General features: G+C 40.9%; 1 protein-coding gene across 1 annotated transcript in view; it reads right to left on the minus strand.

Annotated features, from left to right (window-relative positions):
• The window catches only part of pclob (piccolo presynaptic cytomatrix protein b), an 86,049-nt gene extending 78,606 nt beyond the window's left edge, over positions 1–7,443 (minus strand). The window contains 3 exon segments of the mRNA XM_088996862.1: positions 58–804; positions 4,718–5,356; positions 6,310–7,443. Coding sequence (XP_088852988.1) covers positions 58–804; positions 4,718–5,356; positions 6,310–7,227 — 2,304 coding nt within the window. The 5' untranslated portion in view covers positions 7,228–7,443.
• Between the last annotated feature and the right edge of the window lie 9,438 nt (positions 7,444–16,881).

The raw sequence follows: 16,881 nt of genomic DNA on the forward strand, positions 1-16,881 counted from the left end.
AAGAGCAGTATTTGTTAAAAACACAAGCGCACAAACAAACAAAATATATTGTCTTACCTCCTTCACATTTGGCACAGGGTTAAATCCACATTGGTTGCAGACCGTGTTTTTGCACTCTGTACATGTGGTGTAATTGGGGGGATCTTTCGAGCTAAAATTGAGTTGTGATTGACAGACAGGACAGAATGACAGAGGAGGCTTAGAAATACCAAAAGGAGTGGATACTTTCTTCGATGGTTCAGATGAAAGCTTGTCTGCTTTCAGCCACTGGCTTTGTTCTGATTTCTCTTCTGGTTGTAGGTTCTTCAAAGATGGGGACTTTTTAGAAGCAGGCATCTTGGGAGAAGCCGGTGTAGATGTTGGTTTTGGTTCTTCTTGCTCAGCAGAGGACATCAAATTGGACGCAGAGTTGAATATGGAGGTACCAAATCCAAACATCTTCCCTGTCACTGACTCTGTAGGCTGAATAGCATTAGGCTGCCTTTTAGGACTGCCGAAACCAAAGAAACCTCCTGATTCTTGCTGTGGAGCTTCAGTGGCATTGCCCTGTTTTTGTAACTGCTCAGTTTTGCCCTGCATATCTGCCTTCACATTGTCCTGCTGTGCTTTCTGCGGAAGAGCCAAGTTGGCCTGTTTCTGAGTGTCTTGTGCTTTAACTTCTTCAGCCTTGCATGACTCTGGAGCAGTCTTTTGCGGTACATGCTGTTCGGATGTCACTTTCGATAGGGAAGTAGCAAGTTTGGGAGATTTGATTACTTTCGTCGCACGTTTCACTTGGCAGTTCAAACAAAGCCAATCCTTGCCCTGAAACAACGCATGAGATGCAAGTTATTTTTCCTCCAATAAGCCCGATTTCAAACAATCAGTTCAGTTTATTTGTACGTATTTACGTTCTTATTCAGGTCAGGGTTAGCACTGTAGTACACCCCTACTGACTTTGAGCGACAGATGAGGTCCACTCATCCTCACTCACTTGCAAGAAAAACAATAATACACACCTTTGGGCTATTTAGAGTCTCAAACGGACCTATCCTTTATATTTTTCATTGAAGGATGACAGGTAAATTTCCCGTCCCTGTCAACAAGAAACATGGCTTCCAGTCCTCTTTCCATCTTATTAAATGTCACTTCTGCCTCTGTCTCGTGACTTTAATTCCATAATAACATACACTAAGAAGATGTTCATTCAATAACACAGGCACATACCACAACAAAGAGACACTGAAAAGTAGGACATTTTGGAAAATATTAGATGAGTGCAACATGGAATAAAAATTAAAAAGAGACAAGTACACACACACATGCACACACACACACACACACACATTTCAATTCTAAACAAAGCACATTTTACTTCGGAAGATAATGGGCATGAGTGTCTTTTACAAAACAATAAACTCATTTAATTCGATTTTAAGAAATGGAATTTAGGTGAGAATGAGTCGATTCGTAGACAGATAATGTTTTTTTTTTAATTGTTTTTTTGTTATTTGTTTTTACAGAGCATTTATATAGCTCGAGTCGACTCCACATCATTGTGATATGGTGAAGCAGTTGCCTTGGGGTGTCGTTGGCAAGCTTGTCCTTATGAAGTGTACATCGTACATTGAATTACAGTGTCGAGTGTCAGGTCTTCTGTGCTTCTGCCAGTAAGATGCCAGTAAGATGCCTTATCCAGTAAGCCAGTAAGATGCCTTATCCATTACCTTGTTTGCCTCCGTACTTGTAGTACGGAGGCAAGCGAGGTGTGGACGTGTATTTTTTAGAATGGAGCAAACATCTGATGTCTGCTGCTAAGCAGAGTTGAAGATATGTTCTAGAAGTTGAACTAGATATATCACTGCACTACACTGCTGACAGATGAACAGGGTAAATCATATGGGATGGGTTCTAAAATTTGAAATTTTGAAATTTAACGAGACTGTATATATATATATATATATATATATATATATATATATATATATATATATATATATATATATATATATATATATATATATATATATATATATATATATATATATATATATATATATATATATATATATTACTTTGACTTGAAGATAAAGCATCTGAAAGGACTAAAATTCTGTTTGTGATGTAATGTAAGGAAAGAGATGCCCATTTCACGGTAAGATCAGAGCATTGAGATCAAATGGTTAGTTTGGTATAGTTTTTGCTTTTTTGAATCTTGCTGTGCCCATATTTTTTTTTTTTAATACCCATGTACTGTATATCTTTCCAGATCCTGATTAGAATGAAATAGATGACCATGTTGATGAAGACATTTTGGCATCGGACACAGTCGTGACTGTTGCATTGATGAACTTCTATCACTATTCAAATATTTTCAAAGGATTTTCAATGATAAAATGATGGATATTATTGTAGAACAGTTGAAATTCTATGCAATGCAAAATAACATCAATAAGCCCGTGTCTCGCCAAAGAAGAGCTTGAGAAGTGGCTGGGATTGATATATTGTTTCTCAATCTCAAAATGACCAAACACTCGGATGCTTTGGGCTTGAAAGCTATCTCCACTAACTGATTATGCTGCAGAATGTACTGTATGTCAAGGGATCGCTTCGAAATTATAAAAAGGAACTTGCATATAGCAGACAACACAAAACAAGGAACTCGGGGAAGCCCAAATTACGATCCCTTGCACAAAGTAAGGCCAATGATAAAAGTTTCAAGAATTACCCAAGTCACAGCGTTTGTCAATTGATGAACAAATTGTACTCTATGAAGGTAGATTTACACTCAAGCATTATCTACCAAATAAACCAATGAACTGGGGGTTCAAGTTGTTTGTGCTGGCAGGTTATGATGGCTACATGTATGCATTCCATATACAGGAACGATAGATCCAGTCAGTGACTCCAAGGTTCCCGATCTGAAAGTGACCTCAAATGTTGTGCTCCATTTGGCTCAAAACATACAACCAGGATAATTGGTTTACATCTATCCCCTTACTCCAACATTTGGCAACAAGAAAAATCTGGTGTTGTGGCACAGTGAGGCTCAATCGATTGTTCAGCTGAACCACAGCTAAAAGACATTGAGGTTCTTTTCCCGCTGATGATACAGTATTCGGTTTGGCAACATAGCTCATGTTCCAATATTGCAAAGAACTGCAACAGGTGCAAGCATGGCACATGCTCGGTGAAAACTAATATTTACAGCAAAAAAATGCAATGTAAATCTTTGTTTGAATCATCACAAGAACTGCTTTGCATTATTCCATGGTTATTAGCTAGTTTTCTTTATTTGTAAAGGAACTATGTATTTTAATGTAAACATTTTATGTAAATATTTTCTGTAAATTATGTATGTATGTAATGTAAATATGTTATGTATTTTATTATTTTAATAAAAAGATGTCATATGGGTAAAAGTCTAGTCTTTGAAGTAGCACTTGACATATGTTCCAAAAAAGGCACCCTCTCAACATAGGCCTTTCATGATGATTGGGCCAAATTAGGCACACATTTTCTTAGGCTCAATTTTTCTACATTATTGAAAAATAATAAAAAAGGAAGCTACTAGTATGTTATTGTATCCATCAGTGACCATAAAAACTGAACAGAATTTATATATATATATATATATAGAAATCATGGGTGGTGTCTGTCCCCCATTTTTTAGATCGGGTCCTCTGGCTCGGGTGCAGAGAGAGAGAGAGACTTGTAGATAGACCGCATAGAGTCTATGTGTGGCAGTGATGGGCAAACTACGACCCGCGGGCCACATACTGCCCGTTATGCTTTTTATCCGGCCCAACCGGCACCATTTTTTTTTGTTTCCTACTGACATCAGAAAAGCGTTTTATAGCATCTAAAATACCCAAAACACGCAGGGTGATATTTTTAGTCAAATGAAAAACACCAATAAAAATGACTTCAAAATGAATCCGGAAATGGCGAGTTTCAGAAGGTCCCACCCCCTTGTTCGTGACGTCACACCAAGATATCTTGCCTTGCTCGAATATCAAAACAATGGCTTCAGATGCGTTCTTGTTACTCATCCAGTTATGAATATGATTCAAATAGTTCTGAAGCGGAAAGCATAAATGTTTGCAATTGATTCAAGGAGTCCTCCCATGTCAATTCGAGCCGTCAATGACAGCAATGTAGCACCCAGAAAATGCAGAAGATGGCGCCCAAGCTCCGTTGGAAATGGGCTGATATGTCTGCTGGGAATTTGTGTCAACTAGTATCAAATAGTAGTCTTGGTGCAACACACAATGATTCACCATCACATTATGTGTTTTCCTTCTAATTTTGCCATCAACACGGATCAACACGAAGTTTTCAGACCAAACAAAGTACCGCAAAATGCATTGTGTGTCGCTTTCTCGGTCAAGGGCGGTCCAACCGTGACGTCTCATGGGGATCGTCATCAACTCGAAAACAAGACTTCCTGAATAATCAGCGCGAGTCTTAAAACGTAAACTATATGCTGTGGACTCTTTGTAAAATGCGCTCAGTCGAAGTCATTTGAAGTGATTTTATAAATTATGGACATAACTTGTTCGGAGGCATCGGTTGTCCTTTAATTCTTTAGGTTTAGTATTTCCGGCCCAAACACTCCCTGCAAATGCTCCTCTCTGTCAAATTTTAGAACCCATTGCGGCCCGCGAGTCAAAAAGTTTGCCCACCCCTGGCATATACCTATAGATGGACAATGAAAAGCGCAAAGGTTCAGTCTTACCTCCTTTACATTTGGCATGGGGTTAAATCCACACTGGTTGCATACTGTGCTCCTGCATTCAGTACAGTTGCTGTAGTTTGGAGGTTCCTTGGAGTCCATGTTGAGCACCATTTTGCAAAGCGGACATGATGATTGGCCTATTTTGGGAGGTTGCCTCTGTGATTTTGGGGGGTCTAATGGAAAAGGTCCTCGAGGAGGAACCCTGGCTTGCTCCGGTTGTAATTTCTTCTCCAGGACGGCAGCAGGTTTGGCTTGCTCTTTAGGTGAAACCGGCGGTGGCGGTCCCGTTTTGGGCTCATCTTTAACCGCAGAAATTATCAATGTTGATGCAGAGCTGAAAATGGAAGAGCCGAATCCAAACATTTTGCCAGTCACAGTTTCCTCAGGTTTTATTGTTTTTGAATTGGCTACTGCATGACCGCTTTTCTCTGGATGCTGTTTCTGAGAGTTTGTCCCAACGTGCTTGGGACTTGCTTGGCCTTTGGGAGTTTCACTTTTGGCAGCTGGTATAGTTTGTGCCCCGTTGGTTGAACCTGGTGCAGCGGGCGATGGCATTCTAGTGGGGGATGGCATGGGCTTTTTGATCAGAGATCCTTCGGCTTTCTTTATCTGGCAGGTAAGACAAAGCCACTCGGATACCTGGATGGAGACATAAAGAAAACAAAATGACACACACACACCCACACCGACACACACACAAAAACACACACACACACAGGTGCGCACGGAAACACACGCACACACATACACACGCACACACACATACACAAATTAAGATAAGATCCATTTAAGTGCATTCTGATTGGGCCATAGTTATCAGCCTTCGTGGAAAATGTACCTCAACGTTGCTTAAAAGGTGAGGGGATGCTGGCCATTGTGAATTTGGGGAAATGTGTTGATTTTCCAGAACAGGCGGTCTCTAACAAAAAGACAGCCACCCACATAATCCGCACCCTGATCGCTGATTTACTTTTGTCGTGTATTGTCCTATCCCAGCTGTCTATGGGAAGTAGGTGAGGGACACCCAGAACTGGATGCTATGCAGTCCGAGGGCACACACGGATGGATAACCGCGCTCACACTCATCTCATCTCATCTCATTTTCCGTACCGCTTATTCCTCATTAGGGTCGCGGGGGTTGCTGGAGCCTATCTCAGCTGTCTTCGGGCACGAGGCGGGGGACACCCTGAATTGGTTGCCAGCCAATCGCAGGGCACACAAAGACATACAACAGTCACTCTCACACTCACACCTAGGGACAATTTGGAGTGGTCAATCTGCCTGCCATGCATGTTTTTGGAGTGTGGGAGGAAACCGGAGGACCCGGAGAAAACCCACACGGGTCCGGGGAGAACATGCAAACTCCACACAGGGAGGCCGGACCGGGACGCGAACCGGCGACCTCTGCACTGTGAAGTCGCTGTGCTAACCACTCGACTACCGGGCCGCCGGCGCTCACACTCATACATCGGAAAAGCTGAGCGTGTTGCCTTAACCTCTCATGCGGTTGGGAAAGACTAGTTTGTTGTCACTTGTAATTTTCTGCAGAGGCATTGACTGTACGTATTTGTATGAAACGAGAAAATACTTACATCAGCGTCAGGAGGACTGAAGCCACACAGGTTGCAAACTTGGGTTTTGCACTGAGTACATGTTTTGTAGTTTGGTGCTTCCTTGGTGTGCATATTAAGGATGGTCGTGTTGCAAATGGGACAAAATGAATACCCTTGCGTGACTTCTAGTGAGGCAGCACCTTTTGGTGCTTGCTGCTGCAGTGCCCCCATTTTGGATGAGGCTTGCTGCAGGGCGGCTTTCGGTGGATTCTGTTGTGGGGAAGTTTTAGTTGTTCCCTGTTGTTGTGTGCGTGGTTTTGGTGGTCCCGAGTGTTGCTGCAATGGTTCCTGTGGTGCTGATTCTTGCCGGGAGTGTTTAGGGGATGCCCGTTGTTTCTGAGGCTGTTTTGATGACCCCTGCAGTTGCAGGGACGGATTAGGTGTTCCTTGTTGTTGTGAAGACAGTTTAGGTGGCCCTGATTGTTGCTGTGGTTTCTGTGGAGCTGGTTTTTGCTGTGATTGTTTAGGAGATCCCTGTTGCTCATGTTGCTGTCCAACCTTCACTGTTTCGCTCTTGCATTCTTGCATGTTGCTCCCTGCTTGAGCTACACATCCATGAACCTGCGGTGAAACTCCTGGATTGGATTTATCTTGTTGCTGCACTCCTCTGTGTTGACCTTCAGGCTGTTTCATGGGTCCTGTCTGTCCATTGCCGTGTAATTGCGGCGACAACTGTTTTGCAGAAAGCTGGCTCTTCTGCACAGGAGCACCCGGGCTTGGTTTGGGGGACTGTTTTTTTTGTGGCTGGCCTTCTCCTGGGTTTACATCTGGCTGCTGCTGTTCACTTTTCTGTTTGTTATCTACATCCCCGTCATCACCAAACAGACCAAACCTATTGACTGCAGAGGACATTGCAGTAAGGGGGTTGGTCCCACTGAGAAATTTAGAGGAAAACATGTTGGGATCTTCCTCGTCGTCTTCCTCTTCGGTGTAGGAGCTGGAGTCTACTGAAGTGTCTGAGTCAGAGCAGGAGCCACTGTCTGTGTCCTCCCCCGGTGCCCCGGCCAAGGCCTGAGGGGGAGCTGGAATGGGCGCTGAGGAGAGGGCATCAACGGCTCCACTGCTGCTGCTGCTGCTGCTGCTGCTGCTGCTGCTGCTGCTGCTGACAGGGCTCTCCTCTGGCTCAGCATCTACATGAGACTTCCTGGAAAGTGAAGACGGGAGGGGGGGGGGGGGGGGGGGGGGGGAAATCAAGATTGACACGGAACAAGATTAGATGGAGGGATAATGGAAGGAAGGCAAATTAACATCACTTAATTCTCTGTATCCGTGCATTTGGCTGCATGTTAAACAACTGAAAACATAAATGAACACATGATAAAATGAACACATTAGATTTCATTGGAATCCTTCCAGCAAGGCTATCTAATTGGAGTCCCACATTGGAACCTTAGTGTCATAATAAAAAAAACAACTGTGGTCAGCATGTGGCAAATAGTTCGCTGACCCTCAGTTGTTATGAGAGGAGTTTGGGTAGCCCCAGTTGTTGCTGGCATGAAAGAACAGAATGTTACACAACACGGCAATATTGGTTATGTCATTTTTCAGTGATGACAGTTTGACACCTGTAATGCAGTCTTTTTTTATCTTGTTTCCGATAATTTGTTAGTTTGTATAGGTCAAAAATGCTGACATTCATGCACCTATCCATTTTACACATGAATTACACAAACACAAACTCATGTTTACAAATGAAAATCCTTTCTCAATAAATACCAAGAAAGTTACAATTACAGTTATGAATCAAAAACGCATGAAATTGTATCTCAGTAGCCATGCTCAGTAACACTTTTAAAGGACAACCGACATCACTTTTTTGTTTCCTAACTGACATCAGAAAAACGTTTTATAGCATCTAAAATACCCAAAACACGCAGTGTGATATTTTTATTCAAATGCAAAACACCAATAAAAAATGACTTAACTCTTTACTGCCTGAATTATTTTCTACTTAGAAAAAATATTATGTTCAGTTTTTATGGTCACTGATGGATATAATAACATACTAGTAGCTTCCTTTTTTTATTATTTTTCAATAATGTAGAAAATTTGATAATGTGCCTAATTTGGCACAATCGTCATGAAAGACCTATATTGAGTGGGTGCCTTTTTTGGAACATATGTCAAGTGCAACTTCAAAGACTAGACTTTTACCCATATGACATCTTTTTATTAAAATAATAAAATACATAAAATATTTACATTAAATACGTACATAATTTACAGAAAATATTTACATAAAATGTTTACATTAAAATACATAGTTCCTTTACAGATAAAGAAAACTAGCTAATAACCATGGAATAATGCAAAGCAGTTCTTGTGATGATTCAAACAAAGATTTACATTCCATTTTTTTGCAGTAAATGTTAGTTTTCACCAAGCATGTGCCATGCTTGCACCTGTTGCGGTTCTTTGCAACATATGGAACATGAGTTATGTTGTCAAACCGAATACTGTATCATCGGCGGGAAAAGAACCTCAATGTCTTTTAGCTGTGGTTCAGCTGAACAATCGATTGAGCCTCACTGTGCCACAACACCAGATTTTTCTTGTTGCCAAATGTTGGAGTAAGGGGATAGATGTAAACCAATTATCAAAATACAATTGATGATTATTTCCTGGTTGGATGTTTTGAGCCAAATGGAGCACAACATTTGAGGTCACTTTCAGATCGGGAACGTTGGAGTCACTGACTGGATCTATCGTTCCTGTATATGGAATGCATACTCTGTATAGTGCCACTTAGCAGTTTTTTTTGACAACGATACTAGTGCAGCGTGTTCTACCGGAAACAAATTCCTTGTGTGTTCTACATACTTGGCAATAAAGATGATTCTGATTCTGATTCTGATTCTGATTCTGATTCTGATTCTGATTCTGATACATGTTGGGCATTTTCAGAAAGTCCCGCCCTCAGTTCGTGACGTCATGCCAAGACGTCTCGCATTGCAATTATAGTACACCGGAAAAAAACCTAATAGTGACTGTGACCGAAAAAGAATTTGAAATTTACCACAATATGACTTGTGTCACTTTACTGGTCACTGCAACAAACACAGCAAGTGCTCTAAAGTCCCCCACCCACCACGCACTATGATGCCACTCAATCTTCCTGCCGATTATTTCTTGCTGTCCACTCACGCTGTTACATAACACATGAATAATTATGCGCTCTCTCTCTCTCTCTCTCTCTCTCTCTCTCTCTCTCTCTCTCTCTCTCTCTCTCTCTCTCTCTCTCTCTCTCTCTCTCTCTCTCTCTCTCTCTCTCTCTCTCTCTCTCTCTCTCTCTCCCTCTCTCTCTCTGTCTGTTTTGAGTATTTTGCATACAATTCTGATCATGATCTAGCCTGGCACTGTTGCTTGCTCGTGGAGCGGGCTTAAACCGCTCAGGTTCGCGATGAAATGCGTGACACCGCCATATATTTGAAATGGCTATTCGATATGCAGATTTGTCAATTGAGCATCTCACATGAGCTCTATCGACGTATTTATGATGAGAACATCCAATTGCATTGCAGCACTGGTACAGTTCACATCACTCCCGCCCCCAACACAAGACGGTTACAGCCAATCCACATATGAATCAATCAAGTCACATAAAAAAAAAAACACCACAACAACATGTTAAATGTTGTGGTTGATAGTCAAGCGTGACGGATGGGGAACAGAATCACCCGACACATTTCTGTGCGCATGCCCGTGTCCAGAAGCTTCACTTCACACTTGATTAGATTGTCGCACAATCAGCCGCAATCATACAAACGGATAAGATGGAAAGACCCGTCACGCCGCGTGGTGTTAGAAAAAAAAGAACCGCGCATCTCCTCCCATCGCGTAGCATCCTTCACCCCGCGCGGCCACAATGTCAAATTGCAGGTCGCTCCCGTTCTGCTCACATAACCAGACAAATACCTCCAGTGAGATCAGATCCCTGGTTCCATCCTGTTCCCAGACGAGCTCTCCGTGAGCGTGGATGAAGAGAGGCAGAGGGCACAGGGGCAGCGGTGAAAGAAGGGAGCGATGACCAGAAACATCCTCCAGAAGAGAGGAGGGGGAAATGCCTACCACTGCAGTGCGCATGCGTCACATCTGACAGGTGATCGTTTTGCACGGGCAGAGGAATTAAAGGGGACGCGTGGATTTCGGGCTCCACGTGAATTACGTGACGCATGAAAAGAATGTCAAAATGTCGCAATGTGATTTTTAACAAACATAACATACGTGCTACTACTACTACTACTCGTACTACTACTACTACTACTACTACTATTGGATTGGATTGGATATGCCTTTATTAGTCTCACAGTGGAGAAATTTACATTTCACAGCAGCAAAGTGATGAAATAATAATAATAATAATAATAATAATAATAATAATACGTCTGTGTAAGCTCTCATTTGTACAGGAGTGGTCCATCGATGAGAATGTTTCTTCAGCCGTCATCTGTACAATTTTGAAGGTTTCGGACGTTTCGCCTCCGATCCAAGAGGCTTCGTCAGCGAACTAAAGTCTGATTGGTCGTATCGGCCCTATTTATATATCCCTAATGTCCAGGCATGGCGGCGCCGGACACAGCTATGATAGGTCCCTACACTCAGGTTGGGGGGAGCAGTGGATCTTAGGGATATATAAATAGGGCCGATACGACCAGTCAGACTTTAGTTCGCTGACGAAGCCTCTTGGATAGGAGGCGAAACGTCCAAAACCTTCAAAATTGTACAGATGACGGCTGAAGAAACCTTCTCATCAATAATAATAATAATAATAATAATAATAATAATAATAATAATAATAATAATAATAATAATAATAATACAGTAAAGTCTCGTTATATCGATAGTCCCGGTTATATCGATACTATTTCTATGCACGCACGGAGAAAATTACATGCAAACAGGGTCAGATATATCGATAGTCCGGGTTATATCGATATTTTTTCGGACTCCCTTGAATATCGATATAACGAGACTTTACTGTAATAATAATAATAATAATAATAATAATAATAATACATAAATGCTTTTGTACAATTGAAAGAAAAAAATATTCATTTAAAAATATTGTACTTTGCCATGTGTGAGTGAAATTATTATACACAGTGGATAATGCACTTAACATTCATTGGATTATTTATATTAATATTATATTTTTATAAAATATTTCAAATATGAATAGGATGATGATGGTAATTGTCGTATTATTATTATTATTATTATTATACATTACATTTTAAGCGCCTTTCAAAGCTCTCAATGATACTTTACAGTCACAGACAAGCATAGGTACTATAATAAATGAAATACAATCACAAATAGAATTCAATCAATAAAATACAATTATAAATAGAAACGAGAGAGAGCTACACAGAAAATGCAATTTTAAATTGGTGGGTTTTGAAATGGGACTTGAAGGTGGGAAGAGAATTGATGTTTATTATTATTATTGTTATTATTATTATTATTAGTAGTAGTAGTAGTAGTAGTAGTAGTAGTAGTAGTAGTAGTAGTAGTAGTAGTAATAGTAGTATTATTAGTAGTAGTAATAGTAGTCATAATAGTAGTAGTAGCAGTAATAGTTGTAGTACTAGTAATAGTCGTAGTAGTAGTAGCATTAGTAGTTGGAGGAGTAGAAGTAGTACTTGTAATACTAGTAGCAATATTGGTAAACACTAAAGACAACAGAACATTTCAGTACTAACAAGACAAGACAAGTCTAATGACACAGTTTACTACTACTGTTTCAAGATAAGTTTTAAAATGGGCTGCTCATGTTAAGCAGGAAGTCATTTCAAAATTAGGGACTGGCAATGGAAAAATATATATACTTCTGAGAATCTATCTGCTAAGTTCTCTGTACCTCCAGTAGGCATTTGGCAACAGGCAGGTTTGTAGAAGTAAGGTTGGTTACCGTACTGTATTTAAATACATGTACGTATTAGAAAACAAATAAAGCTAAAACTTGGCAGCCAGTCCAAGAAGACCAAAATTGGGATTTTGAACTCCCTCTTTTGAGAAACCATTAGGAGGCAAGCAGCACCATTTTGGGATAACTGGAAATGCTTGAGGGAGGATTAGTCAACTTTTTGTTTTGCAACAACAGTTTTCCTTACTTCCTTACGTACCTTAATAAACCTTTAATAGTGTGTATTTTTTTGTTTTCTTTTTTCCCCTAAATTACAGCATGAATCAAGAATTATAGTACACTTTTGATGATCTCTCTTGAGCCGAGCTGAAATGAGCCTGTGATGGACTACGTTGTGAATAAGAGAAAGGCAAAGGTGTTTGAAACGGGAGTCGAGGAATACGACAATCTAAAAGACATTTAATTCGATTGTCGCTTTTTTTTAAGGGAGGAGGGCGGGTACGCTAACACGAAGCCTGTAAATTACAAAGTACAACATGCACTCTTACTATCCACTTCCTCCCCACGCACGAGACAGCAGCACGTAAATCCCTCCCTCGCAATAGCTCAAGCGCCGTCAAGTCAAACAAGAACAAAGAATTGCGTGCTCCTACTGTGGTGATAATCATACCATCATACCATATCAGTCATGGGATTTATTCCTTTAATAGTGTTTTTGAGATTCTGCCTTTTGTAAAGACAAGTGGACAGTCAGACTGTTATATAACATTCCAAAAAGGGATCTACACAATAACTATTACACTCACGATTTGCTTTGCAAACTTTTAATTCCAGAGTAATGTTCCTGGGTCGATTTCACCCACAGTGTCATTATTTATGCAGACGTATCCAAAAGCAAATCGTATGGGACTATCCTGTTAATATTTAAGGTAATATTTCCTTGGAATTGTCCTGTTCTGTTCATTTCTCTTGAACAGAAGGGATATTCTCGGGTCATATTGACCTGAGGTGCAGTGGATTATCCAAATGTGCTAGGACCTGAACAAAACTTCCACATATATTGGGTGTACTCAATGAGGAAGTGTACATTCACTTCCAAGGTGGAACATAATTGTCTCCAATGTATCCCATCCATTCTTGGAAGCAAGCATCCCCTTCTCGCCAACATTAAGAAGACAGCAACATTTATACATGCACACACACACACAAACACACGCACACGCACACGCACGCACACACACACACACACACACACACACACACACACACACACACACACACACACACACACACACACACACACACACACACACACACACACACACACACACGCACACACACACACACACACACACACACACACACACACACACACACACACACACACACACACACACACACACACACACACACACACACACACATCATCTTCCATTTCTGTCTGTCTCTTTTTAGCTGGGTCTCAGTCACACAAACAGCTTACGAGCAGTACTTATCGCTCTCATTTTAATTAGGCCGACACAGCACTGTTAGATGCAATTATCACCGTTAAGACTGACTGCAACTTCCATGGATAACCATGAAAGTCACTCCTAATTATACTGCACGTTTTTTTTCCGTTTGTTTTTTTTCCGCAGCACTCACCTGTGGCGACCTTTCAGGAAGGCGAAGCAGTTTTTTCCCGGCATGTTTTGTTTTATTTTCTACCTCCCCGGAGATGAATGACAGCAACCTGTGTAGGTCTCCAGGTCCGTGTGCCTGCTTTGCGTGTTTAGATGGGGGAAGGTGGGTTTTTCAGCATGTAATCAATACAGTAATATGATCAGACGCACTTTAACGGCGTCATTAAATTTACATCTCCAGGCCAAAGGGGATTCGGGCGGGTGGGGTTGATGGCTCCACTCCAACCTGTCAGCATGAAGTCAACACATTTAACTTTACAAGCAACAGTGCTCTTGATAGACTCTTTTCAACACTTAATGATTGCGTGGCCTTTTTGGCTGTACATATATTTGCATGTGAGCATACTGTGTAGTGCTCTGTGGCATTATGCTACTGTCCAATTTTTTGCCGTTGCCAATGATTTTTACTGTTCTTGCTGATATTGTACAGCATTCCGTTATCAATATACTGTTGTACATGTAAAAATATGGTTTTCTGCTTGTAGTTCATACCGCAAGTTGGAAAGTTTTTGCTTCACACAATGATGCTGACTATTTCCTCTTGCTGTTTACATTCCTCTGCATGTAGCATATGCCTCATATACTTTTGTATTGCATAGTTAAATATTTGCATAGTTATTTACATATTTTGACAAATGTACTTGTTTGGTTGCTACATGTCTGCTAACTGTTATTATCGGACATATAGAATCATTGCATTGCAAAGTTGTTCACCCATTTTTATTACATCAATAAACAAAATGTTCGGAAAATATTTTTTGTCAGAACATATGTTTGTTCACCAAAGCTGCGTCCAATATGTTGAGCTTTCCTCGTCCCCATCTCCACCCAACTCAGGAAGCAAAGTCAGATCACCACCACATTTCTCTTTGTGAGTTCTGACATACAGTATGACACTACAATAACTGTTTAAGCTTTACAACCTATTTAAGCAAGTTTAAGCAATACAATACAATACAATGCAATGCAATGCAATGCAATACAATACAATACAATACAATACAATACAATACAATGCAATGCAATGCAATACAATACAATACAATACAATACAATACAATACAATACAATACAATACAATACAATACAATAGCTTTTAATAGCGCTTTAACAACAATCGAAGCTGCAACCAGGCGCCAAAAATGGACAGGTATCATATACAGGAAAAAAAATCACTGATTTTTGACAATCACGGATACTGCCACAACATGTTTTGGGGGAATTCCTTTACTTACCAGCATCTCCGGCTTCCATTTTATAGATTTCCTCTTTTTTCAATGGTGACTCATATTCTTTACATAGGCAAGAAGGAAACTGTCCTTGTGCCCTAAGTGCCTCAACTATTCACACGTCATTTCAAGTAGCGAGTTATTGCATATGCACTCACACAGACGGCAAAGGAAAAGCAGTAAAAGTGTAAAGTAGAGTTGAGAAATGACTGTGCCAATTTGGGGTAGTCAGTTTAGGTAGGTAGTCGAAAAGGAAAAGTGTATAAAACAGTGGTGAGACCAGCCATGATGTTTGGACTGGAGACTGGAGACTGGAGAAAAGACAGGAAGCAGAGCTGGAGGTAGCAGAGCTGAAGATGTTGAGGTTTTCTTTGGGAGTGACCAGGTTGGATAGGATCAAGAATGAGTACATTAGAGGGACAACTCATATTAGAGGCTTTGGAGAGAAAGTCAGAGAGGCCAGACTGAGATGGTTTGGACATGTCCAGATGAGAGAGAACGACTATATCGGTAGAAGGATGCTGAATCTTGAACTGCCAGGCAGGAGACCGAGAGGAAGACTGAAGAGGAGGTTTTATGGATGTGGTCAAAGAGGACATGATGGTAGCTGGTGTAAGAGAGGAGGATGCAGAAAACCGGGATAGGTGGAGGACATTGATTCACTGTGGCGACCCCTTAAGGGAAAAGCCGAAAGGAAAAGAAGAAGAAGTTCTGAGCTCTATTGGCGGATTGCATATTAGAGTAAGCCTGAGGTAGTTTAGGACGTTCAGTGTTGCTTTGTTTGCCTTTGAATTTGTGGCCATCTCCTTCCTTCACTCACCAACAACACAAGCCTCCCTCGTGCCACCCACTCAGTCCAGAGTGACCACGGCTGTCCGCCAAGCTAAAAATACCCTTAAAGAGACATCGACAAATTATGATCTCTTTCAGTCCCGACAGCCGCACTCTAGAATCAGTGAACCTTGAGCCGGTTATGATCAGGATCCACAGTCCAATCATTGATGTTCATTCATGACCAGTCTGGTAAATAGAGGAGAGGTGTGACATCTGGCTTCAGAATGGGCCATTTGGGTACAACATGAAAGTCGGCAATGCTCAAAATAGAAAGGCAATGATATATGATGGTTGCCTGACAGAGACTAAATGCTTTTTAATAGTTATTCTGCATGATGCGTTCTCACTAATTCAAGCATGCGACACACGTTGTACTGCTGAATGAGGAAATGCTTGCAAGTCTTTCACTTGCAACTTTCATTGTGGCTCTTATGGATATGTGCCGTGATTGATTAAGGAGATGTAAAAGTTGTCTGCAGAGATTAAGATCTGTTCTCCTGTCATAGCAGGTTCATGTATTGATTGACTTAGCCTGAATATGTAATCAATAGAGAAAGATATCCATCCATCCATTTTCAACACGGCTCACCGTGAGCAGCGGCACAGAGAGTTGCTGGAGCCTCTCCCAACTAACTGTAGATAGAAGGCGCACTACATTTCAAACTTAGTGGCACTCAGTCGTAGGGCTGCACAAAGACATATTTTGACAAATTTTCACTGAAACAATTAAAATGAAATGATAAAAAAAATAGAGCTCACCACGTTGTTCATCCACAAATTGTCATACTTTAATCTAAACACATATGTATGAAGACTGGCATTTTTGATGTTTCTCTAAGTGCTATAACTGGGTGGAAAAACATTGGATTTGCAATTAGTCTATGTCAAACCTTACAATTAAATGCCAATTGATCAAATTCACTAGTAGGCTAGTCTGCTC

Source organism: Hippocampus bargibanti, linkage group LG05 (genome assembly GCF_051943395.1).
Source record: "Hippocampus bargibanti isolate YZ-2025 linkage group LG05, ASM5194339v1, whole genome shotgun sequence".
NCBI classification, from domain to species: Eukaryota; Metazoa; Chordata; class Actinopteri; order Syngnathiformes; family Syngnathidae; genus Hippocampus; species Hippocampus bargibanti.